Source organism: Quercus suber, unplaced genomic scaffold (genome assembly GCF_002906115.3).
Source record: "Quercus suber isolate HL8 unplaced genomic scaffold, Cork oak 2.0 scaffold_198, whole genome shotgun sequence".
In the NCBI taxonomy this organism is placed as follows: domain Eukaryota; kingdom Viridiplantae; phylum Streptophyta; class Magnoliopsida; order Fagales; family Fagaceae; genus Quercus; species Quercus suber.
The window spans coordinates 324,269-334,329 of NW_027069656.1; the positions used below are offsets into that span (position 1 = coordinate 324,269).

A 10,061-nucleotide genomic window follows, 5' to 3' on the forward strand; every position below is an offset into this window, starting at 1 on the left:
TAAATAAGAAGTAGTTCTTGCAATTCTTTAAATCCAAGATAAAAAAAGTACAAAATAAAATATATTTATTAATAATTTTAAAAAAATCCTTAAGTTTATTATTTTTATGAATTTTTGTATATATACAATTCAATAATTTAAGTAATATGTATATTTGTTAAATTAGTCGTTTTTTGTTTATGTAAATAATATATTGTTGAATTTAATATGTTCTTTTTATGTATATACATATGTTTATATTTATTTTTATTTATATAATAAAATTTACCTTTTAGAGTCAAATACTCAAATAATATATTGTTGAATTTAATATGTTCTTTTTATGTATATACATATGTTTATATTTATTTTTATTTATATAATAAAATTTACCTTTTAGAGTCAAATACTCAGTCTATCATTTATTGAAATTTGATATTTTCCTTGATAGAGCAATAAAATTCATGATGTTGATTTTGATAGTTGATTTCTTGCCAATGTGTTTGGGAAAAAATAAATAAATAAAACAACGCTTCATACATCTTAGACCTATAAATGATTAAAAAAAAAATGTTAGAAGGACTCATTAGTAATTAGATGCAAGTTATAAATACAGAGTACGGAGGTATAAAAATTCATCCAAAGCTTAGGATGAATATAACAAAGTGGTCTAAAAGTTGTGGCCACCCAAATTATTTTTTAAAAAAATTAAAATTTGATATTGATAGACTACTTTATCAATTTAGCACAAAGAAAAAAAAAAAAAAAAGGTAAAAATGAGATACTTAAAAGGGATCTTGCTCAAGCTCTAAAGTATATTGCGTTGTGTTATGAGGGTCACAACGTAAATACCTTCGTACTTTGAGGAATCAGTTTCAGGAAGGGACTCTGTCGATAATTGGCATGAGATTTTACTATACTTACCATTGTCAATCTTCATATTTACCTAGTAAGGTACTGTGGTTTCGGTGGGGGACTTGGATCAATGATTGGTTGGATCTTGAACATAATTGGATTACTCTTCTTTTCAATGGCTCATGATCAAGATGTCTACGACGTGTATCATATTCAGTTGTTATGCGCTTGGTTGTCTATAGCAAGAGTGAACTCAAATCTGAGAGGTTTTTTTATGATCAGTAAAAAAATGTAAATGAAAATATAAGATAAAGACAATAATTTTTAACAAAGTATATTCTACAACAAAAAAAATTAGATATGTATAAATATATTGTATTTTAGATGTATAAACATATATTATTTACCATTTTTTTTAATTCATCGGCATACAAAGAATATTTAAAAAAAAATTTAATATGTACAAACATTTATTAATTGTTATGTAACTATTTACTATTTGATAATAAATACATGAATTGTACATGTATTAACATACAAATTTTACATTCATCAATTTAAACTAAAAACAGAAAAATATTATATTGATTAAAAAATTATTTCTAATTTGATAAACAAATGTGACTACAAAAACTAATTTTTACCTTAAAAAAAATGCATAAGTATAGTATTACATTTTTCAAAATAGAATTGTACTTTTATTATTACAGCATAAACATATACGGGAAAATAACATCATCCAAAAACACACTAAAAATGTTGGATTTTCTAATCATGATCAATTCAACTAGAGAGAGGTATGTTGAGACAAACAAGTAAATGAAAGTAACTGAATGCTTGAATGCTCGTTGTCATCAAATCAAACACCTTATAGAGGAAAAGAAGTAAAGAACTAATAAGTTGGCATTTTTTTTTTCCTATAGGTAAATTCTATTAAGGCTAAAATACAAAACTAATCATCTAACTTTCTTTATATTTCAATTCATTCCTTTAACTTTGCTTTCGTTCATTTCAGTCCTCTAAATTTCAAATTTATTTAATTAAGGTCTTTCCATTAACTTTTGTTAAAAAATTTTGAAAAAAAAAAATCTAGAAAATATTTTTCAATAATTAATTGAATTTTGTTAATTTAAAAAATTTGAAGAAAAATATATAAAATTGAAAAATTAACCACAACATATAATAAAAGTTGATGGGAAAAAAGTTAGAGGACTGAAATGAACAAAAACAAAGTTAAAAGATTGAAATGAAACCTGAAAAAAAAAAAAAAAAAAAAAAAAAAAAAAAAAAAAAACCTTAGAAGATCAGTTTTGCATTTTACCATTCTATTAACATACTTTAAGTTTTGAGCTAATACTAACCAAGTTCAAGACTTTTCAAAACTGACCAATTTGATTTCTACGGCCAATTTAGTCCCTAAACGATGTTAAACCAGTTAGTCATTTTTCTCAACTGTATTAAGGATTAAGTTGGTTGTAAGGATCAAATTGATCAATTCTGAAATTACTTAGACATAGTTGTCAAAATCTCAAGTATGTAAGTGGAATTCACAAATTAGCATTTAGGCACGTGCTTTGCACGGATATTAATTTGAATGGCAGTTCTGGAATTGTATGCATTATCAAGGGCTTTACTGAAAACATCCCCAGCTACCAGGATAAGGGAACTAACTAACAATGCTGGAACTCAAAAAGGTCACCTTTTTTAAATGGAGCTCTCTTTGCGCACTGTCTCAATTCCCTCATTTTCTAAGAGTAAGATAATAAATGATAACTCCCTCTTTCTCCTTTGTGGGTTTAACAGAATTTCAAGGTTTCTTTTAACCGTTTACCTGTCTTGTCATTGTCTGACACCTCTAAATATTTTTGTCCCAAGTTGTCTATTTCACCATAGTAATTTCTTCTCTTTCTTCTTAGTAAATGGAACCATTCAATTTATAGTATTTTGTTTAATTATATGCTTGTTTGGTATATTAGGTAGTGAAACTTAACCAAGAGAAGATACCCTTTAAGAGATTGTTAAATAAAAGTGACAGCAGTAGTTGGTTTATGTTAAAATGACTTGCCTGTTTGATGTCTAGGTACTGCAAGTTGGTGATGGTAGTTGATACATCTGTGGGAAAAAAATGGGATAGTGATTAAATGGAGAATCCAATTATAGATTGAATTATTGGGGGCTTTTATTAGTATGCGGTTGTTGATGGGTATATTATATATTTGCATTTGAGTGTTATTTAGAACTGGGTTCTAGCTGATTTGGTGGTTTCACCATACCTATTCATTGTAATCTTTATGGAGGAAGGTTTGTGCTATAATGGGTGTCTTAAATTAAGATAAAGATGTTTTCCCTGTTTCTAGATTTCCAAACCAATTATAATTGTTGTGGGTGTTGAGGGGACACTAGTACTAATGCTGGTTGAAGTTGTGTGCTTCAATGAGCTTTCTGTGATTTGATGGGTGAAGCGATTGCTTTGAGCTAATATGTATTTGATTGTGGAGGGTGAAATTCTGTATCTTTCTTTATCAAGTTATAAGCATATACCTGCAATTGAGTTGATGCTATTAAATGAGCATTCTGATTGCCTAGTTCTGGGCTACCATACGTGACAGTTTTAACCTCTGTTGGTATAAGTCCACCTGAATTGTTGCTTGCAGATTTTGGTATCCTATCAGCACTTGTCTTGTAGAAAATGTAATGGAAACCAATCATAGTTAATAAACAAACCAATAGATCACTGTGATTATTAGAATTCAATGGAATTGGATGCAAATGTGAAACCTCTGTTTACAAGACATGTCAATTTAAAGAATGAGGCATGATATATGTGACTCAAACATGTTAGTTAAAGTCTATGCTTATAGTGTATGTGACCCAAACATGTTAGTTTAAGTCTATGCTTATAGTGCATTTGCAAATCAGCTAGAAAGAAACTTATATTAGAATGCAAGATATTTCATTTTGGTTCTAAAGATATGTAATGATTTTCACAAATAGAAGTGGAATTTGATTGAACTGAGTCAACCAATAGAAGCTTATTGCTTGTTTTTGATGTTGCAAAGCAATTTTGGATTCCAATATTTGATATCGTTGTTTCCTAATTATTGCCTTTTAAAAGGTGGAAAGTCACAAGAACAAGGAAGAAAAATATTTAAGGTGTCTTGCGCTCTACCAGAAACAGCGGCTTCTGTGGCAATTGCTGCCACAGTTGTGGGTGCTGCAGCTACTATTCTTGTAAGGCGAAATACTGAGGCTTCTCAGGCCACTCAGGTGAGTAATTAATTTGCTTCGACATATAAAATTTATTAAATATTGCTTTAGAGAAGAGTATTCATGTTAAGATACATGCAATGGGCAACTTCACTGATGTCACTATGAATTTTCAGAGAGGAATCTGCAAGTGTTTTGGTGTGATTTTTCTATTTAACATATATTTCATTAGCAAAGTAATATCAAATGACATCTTGCATCGTTTGAAAAAAAAAATCTTATTACTTGTAATTTGCTCCAGGGTGTAATAGTTTGATGAATCATTCATTCATTAACATATGTTATTTTTTGTATATGTTTAGTTTGTCTACTCTTACGTGAAGGTTCCTTTGCAAATCTTAAAGGGAACAGTCGGCTGAATAGGATGTTAGAATTACGATTAAATGATTAGATTCACCATTTCTTAAGAGCTATAGCTTTTGGGATAATTGGTAATTTATCAAAAATTGAAAAAGATTTGTCCTACAAGATAGGATATTTTCCACAAATCAAAGAGTTGTCTTATGTTCGTTATATACTGGAATATTCTTCTTTGTTCAATAAAATCCATATTTACTCATTAGAAAATATTGGTAGCTAAATATCTAAGCAATAAATCTTTTTATGTTTCCTTTAATGCTCAATTGCTCATTCAGTGGAACTCTTAAACTGCTTATTTGTTTAACAAGATGCAGTGCCATATATAATTAACCATATCCTAGGAGTAATTTTAAATATAAAATGGTGGTTCTAGGCATCTGATATATGAGAATTTTTTGTATTTACTCACAATTCCCTCCTCCCATCCTTCTCCCTTTTTCATAATTAAAAACAAAAAAAAAATCATAAGTCAAAAGGAAAAACTAAATATAAAAATGTTTAATGAGAAAATTATGAGAACAGCTAATAGTTTTTCATAACTTCCGCCAGATTTACCATTAATGCGACCACTATATATCAAGTTTTAATTTATACCTTAAGAACTCCTTGAGGTGGGGTCAAAAGAATTCACAATTAGCCTTGTTAGCACCAAGCTAATGAGCATAAAACTTGGCATGGATCTGGGATGGGCACTTAGAAGCAAATGGATTATAAGAGGAATGATTCTTCCAAACTTGTTGGTTTAATGTAAGAAGATTAGTCAAGAACACTTAACATCTGTTTTCATAACCCTTGGATGGTTGGACCATTGGGCAAGAAAGTCATGTTTCATGCAGTATTTGATTGTTAATCAGAGATTGAATTTCTGCTGGTCTTCTTGAAGTCTTGTTTCAAACCTTTTCTCTTTTCTTGTATTCTCTCTCTTCCTTTTATGTTCCTTTTTTCTGGGACAATAATGTTATGGAATCACCAAAACTAGGTGCTTAGTATTTAGTCATTGCACAATTTGTGCCAAAAGACATATAAAGGAGTGGGATACATTGAGCCATCTGTTTGTTCACCTAGAGGCTAGAGCTCTTTTCCGTGCCTGATACTTTCTTTAACTTGAATTCCTTTTCAAAATTCAGATTCCTACAAAAGTCTGCGAAGATTGTGGTGGTTCTGGCATATGTTCTGAATGCAATGGTGAAGGATTTGTGCTCAAGAAATTGTCAGAGGAAAGTGCTGAGAAGGCAAGATTGACTGCAAAGAATATGGCCACTCGATATACAGCAGGGTATTCTTTCGTCAACTCTCTCTCTCTCTCTCTCTCTCAAGTTTGAATTAGTCCACTGAACTGAACTGAATTGGACTATGTCAGGCTTCCAAAGAAATGGAGCTACTGTACAAGGTGCTCTTCTGCTCGAAACTGTAGTACTTGCGGTGGTCGTGGAAAGCTAAGCTACTAGTGAGCTCTAAAATCTTTTGTTTCTAGTTGAAAAGGCTGCACCCTCCAATGCATCATTAGAAGATACATCAATTTACACTCAGAACATTGGAAGTGATTTAACTTTTTTTATGTACTTAACTTGCTGGATGATGTATATGCTTTTGTTATAATTGTTCCTTTTTGTTGCAATGGTACTCAAAAACTTCGTTAAATGTACCTTAATTGATGAGCATGTGTATATCTTTGTTATAGCTGAACTTTCTTTATGCAATATCATAAAAACAAGCCTGTTAGTAGTATCAATCTGCTGCTAGCTGTGTTCGTTTATATTTCTTCTGGGTGCTTATTTGCTTCTGCTTTTGAAGAGACACCTGAGAGTAATTTGAAATTGAATGGCTCATAGGGGTCAGAAAAGCATGTAACTAACTATACATTCGATGTAACCTCTTTCTTTTGTTGTTGTTTTTTTTTTTTTGGGGGGGGGGGGGGGGGGGGGGGGGGGGGAGGGGGGGGGGGGTGTGTGGGTCATGGGTGTCGCCGCGCAAAAGCTAGTTTTCACATATGCTAAGCAAGGCTGAATAACTGGGTCAAAGCGGAGCCCAATATGGCAATATCAAATGGAGGGGACACTGTAAACTACTTATAATGGTTGTAGCGTATCACATTACTTTGTGGGCTTGGGCCCTTAAAATATGTTGGGGCAGGAAACTGATTGGACTGAACAGATCTGGGTCGGTCAGAGGAAAGTACAGTAAATCATGCAAGTGCGCCCCATGTTGATTTTTAATGAGGTCATGGTTCCCTAGAAATTGGAACATATAGAGCCATCAGACATGTCCTGCAAAACTATATGTATGGGTGTTTTATAAATCTTGCATTCATCTTAATGACTAGTAAGGTAAATGCGAGGCAAGAAAGAAGGATCATGGTACATAAGAGAGACACAGAACATTGTACACATCCTTTGCTCTCATTATTGGTTTCTATTAGCTTCCACCATGACTTTAATTTATCTTTCCTTAATTAACTAAACAAGTGCTGGTGTTGAATCTGGTGGAGTTGGAGCTGAGGCCACCCGCTTGCCTCGCTCTGACCGGCTGTTCTCAGCAAATTTGAGACTTGGTTGGTGCAAACCCTTCTGCTTCTCCTCCTCGTTCCACTCTGCGCCATAATAGAATTCTTCGGTATATTTCGCCTTGTCTTGGGAAGGTGGAAGGAACATGCCCCCCCACTGTGGGAAGTGAACCAATGTCACAGGAAGAGTGCAACACACAATCATGACCCCCATGAAAGAGAGGCCTGTTGCAGTGGTGAATGTTGAGCTTGTAAAGAACACTAATTGGGTCAATCCAGAGCCAAAGTTTCCACCAGCACCAGTCATGCCTGATATAACACCCAATGATCTCCGAGAAATGAATGGTATGATGCCAAAAGTTGCTCCACACGCAGCTTGAGCTCCAACAGAGAAGAGGATCATTGCCAAGACAGCAACAGCTAATGAATTGGCACGGCCAAGCCAGATACAGAAGACACCTCCTAGAGTTTGGAGGATCCAAAGGGTCCATAGCCTGCCCCTCATGCCAAAATATCTGGCTGAGAAGTCAGAGGCATAACCACCAAATGGACGAGCAACAATATTGGCCATACCAAAGGAGGCAGCAATCATTCCGGCTGTGTGAAGCTTAAGATTAAACCTGCCACATATCAAACGGACGGTTAGTTTCTAATTCTTAGGCTTAAATACACTGCTATGGTCTCTAAACTTTAACTCACAGGTGATTTTATTCCCTGAAGTATAAAGTGGTCGACTTAATCCTTTAGATGATGTAACCAAAATAAAAACTTAAGGAACAATTGTTGTATTTTAGCCTGATTCTTATAATTTTTAATGGGACTAGTGAAGAGGAGGGAGACTAACCTATCATAGAAATACTCAGAAATGACATTATCTGTGGACAACTCAACACCCATGGAGTAGCCATAGAGGAGGACAAAGATCCATGTCCTATAGTTTGTGACAGCATTCCACAGCACCTGTGACATAAAACCAAATTAGTCTAATATTTCTTGGCTGTTTAACAAAAAAAAAAAAAAAGAGTATAGTTCAACAAAACTGACCTTGGAGAATTTATCTTTGGCAACTTCACCCTTCTTCTGTAAGGTATTGAGGTTTCCATCAGGCAAGTCTTGGCCTAGAATTAAGACCAAGATTCCCATGATCACATGAAACCACCCAGGGATAAAGAAAGCTATCCTCCAGGCAGTGAAGGGGGTGGCGCCAGCACGCTGAATCAATTCATAGAGCAAAGGCATTAGGAGTTGAGTGGCTCCTCCACCCATATTGCCCCAGCCAGCAGCAGTGCCATTGACAAGCCCAATGATCTTGCTGTTAAACATTGTGCTCATCCAGTATTGGCATGACACAAATGTTGCAAGAGAAAATCCAATCATAAAACGGACAGCAATATAGCCTCCAGCATTTGACACGAATGACATGCAAAAGACAGTTGGAGCTGAGAGCATGATTAGAAATGCACACCCATATCTTGGTCCTATTAGGTCACAAACTGCTCCCATTACAAGCCTAGAGAAAATGCTTCCTGAGACAGAAGCAACTCCAGCATTTCCAATATCTGCTTTGGTTAGGTTGAGGTTATCACGAATGATTGGAACAAGTGGAGCCGCGGCAAAGGTGGAGATAAAGCAAGTAAAGAAGGAAATCCAAGAAAGGTGGAAGGTTCTCATGTGAGGATTGGCAAAGGAGAAGAGCTTGAACACCTTGGCCTTGTGCTCAGAATCAACAGGTAAAGCAAAATTTGCAGTTGTATCAGTTGGGACCATTGGTGAAGCAACAGAAAAGGCAAAGGTTTGTTCTCTGCCTGTTACTCCATGCATGGAGCTTCCTGGGGATTGCTCCACTTCACCCATCTCTCTCTCTCTTTCTTTGGAAAGTGCTCGAGAATGTGTGAAGGGGAGTATAAAAAAGTATAGCTGGCTAGTGTTGGTTTTGTTGTAAGGGAGTCAAGGATGTTATGGTATTTATATTGGTATAAACGTTGACCTTCGTAAAGGCCAATCTCCCAAGTACTTGAATCTTTAACAAACACATATAGAATCCTTTTCGCCGCATCTTCGATACAAACAAGAAAAAAGCCTCATCGTACACCGAAGGGGTCAGGTCAGGTGTCCATTAATAGAAGAGCTCTTAGCTGCGCTTGATTATTGATTAATGATTACCAGACTATAATAACTCAAGTTAATTATAGAGTTCTGCTAATATAATATTCTTTATGTCCTAATTTAAATATCTTTGTTTTTTGGAATGTATATACATTTTCTAAAGAGAGAGTTCTTATTTCTCTAATTTTATGTAGGACAAAGTTTTCTTTTACATCAGTTTGTAGGAATCCAACCCATTAGACCATGACGTGTAACTGGCTGCATTCTAAGTCGGTCTAGCAATGGTTAACTAATAAATGTCTTTTGTTTTATTTTGAGTATTTCACTTTATACTCCATTAACAGACTGCTTGTAGGAATTGAAAGCAGAACATACTGCAGTTTATGGGACATAAAGTGAAAAATTAAAAGTGAAATAGAAATATTTCTATTCATTAAGAACAAAGCCATGCACCATTTTATTTCCTTTTTTCATTCTTGGTCACGTAATTTTGCTAATTCCCATCTGCAAGTTTAGGTATGGTCAGGAATCTACGAAAACAAACAGGTCAGTTCCGGTAACAAGATCAAGTTGATCGAGTATCATCTCAGACAAAGTCACATGGAAGGACAGTACTTAGTGCCAGTGACTGTTTATCATACCAAGGTAGTGGAAGTGCATGGAGCGGTGAATCTGGTGATAGTTACGCATCGAGTGTACTGAACACACAATTTAAAACACGATTTCAGCTGGAATGTGTACAGTGGCGGCTCTAGGAATTTTTTTTAGGGTGGTCACTAAGAAATTTAAATTACCACAATATTTTTCTTGGTACCATTTTTTGAAGAAAAATGAAATTATAAATTATTTTTATTAAATAGGTTGAACAAGCTACAAATTTTATCTTTTTGTTTTATAATAAGCTTTTTGTTGAATAATTTTTTCACTTCTTGTTTGGTCTTGTCTTGTTTTTGTTTGGTTAATGTAGGCCTCGTCAATGGGCCAGGCTTAC

At 34.2% G+C, this 10,061-nt stretch overlaps 2 protein-coding genes across 4 annotated transcripts; one reads left to right on the forward strand and one right to left on the reverse strand.

Moving 5' to 3' along the window:
* Window positions 1–2,516: 2,516 nt before the first annotated feature.
* On the forward strand, window positions 2,517–6,222 carry LOC112028066 (uncharacterized). Of its 3 annotated transcripts, none has more exons than XM_024060725.2 (4): window positions 2,517–2,588; window positions 3,950–4,101; window positions 5,589–5,737; window positions 5,822–6,222. In XM_024060725.2, the coding sequence occupies exons 1-4, from the start codon at window positions 2,543–2,545 to the stop codon at window positions 5,907–5,909; spliced, it is 435 nt and encodes a 144-aa protein (XP_023916493.1). In that variant the 5' UTR covers window positions 2,517–2,542; the 3' UTR covers window positions 5,910–6,222. The 3 variants fall into 3 exon arrangements, with proteins under 3 accessions (XP_023916493.1, XP_065635147.1, XP_023916494.1); XM_065779075.1 differs by having other exon boundaries at window positions 2,583–2,646; XM_024060726.2 differs by lacking the exon at window positions 2,517–2,588 and adding an exon at window positions 2,854–3,135.
* A 578-nt stretch (window positions 6,223–6,800) lies between these two features.
* LOC112028035 (high-affinity nitrate transporter 2.1) lies at window positions 6,801–9,067 on the reverse strand. Its single transcript, XM_024060679.2, has 3 exons — window positions 8,009–9,067; window positions 7,809–7,924; window positions 6,801–7,584 (listed from the first exon to the last, which is right to left on the reverse strand). Exons 1-3 carry the CDS (start codon window positions 8,816–8,818, stop codon window positions 6,918–6,920), a joined length of 1,593 nt encoding a protein of 530 aa, XP_023916447.1. The 5' UTR covers window positions 8,819–9,067; the 3' UTR covers window positions 6,801–6,917.
* Between the last annotated feature and the right edge of the window lie 994 nt (window positions 9,068–10,061).

Coding starts and splice junctions, on each gene's coding strand:
- LOC112028066 (XM_024060725.2), top strand. CDS start 2,543: ATGGAGCTCTCTTTGCGCACTGTCTCAATTCCCTCATTTTCTAAGA. Junction 2,589..3,949: donor AATTCCCTCATTTTCTAAGA/GTAAGATAATAA, acceptor GCCTTTTAAAAG/GTGGAAAGTCACAAGAACAA. Junction 4,102..5,588: donor AGGCTTCTCAGGCCACTCAG/GTGAGTAATTAA, acceptor TTCAAAATTCAG/ATTCCTACAAAAGTCTGCGA.
- LOC112028035 (XM_024060679.2), bottom strand. CDS start 8,818: ATGGGTGAAGTGGAGCAATCCCCAGGAAGCTCCATGCATGGAGTAACA. Junction 7,925..8,008: donor CCAAAGATAAATTCTCCAAG/GTCAGTTTTGTT, acceptor TTTATGTCACAG/GTGCTGTGGAATGCTGTCAC. Junction 7,585..7,808: donor TCTGAGTATTTCTATGATAG/GTTAGTCTCCCT, acceptor GATATGTGGCAG/GTTTAATCTTAAGCTTCACA.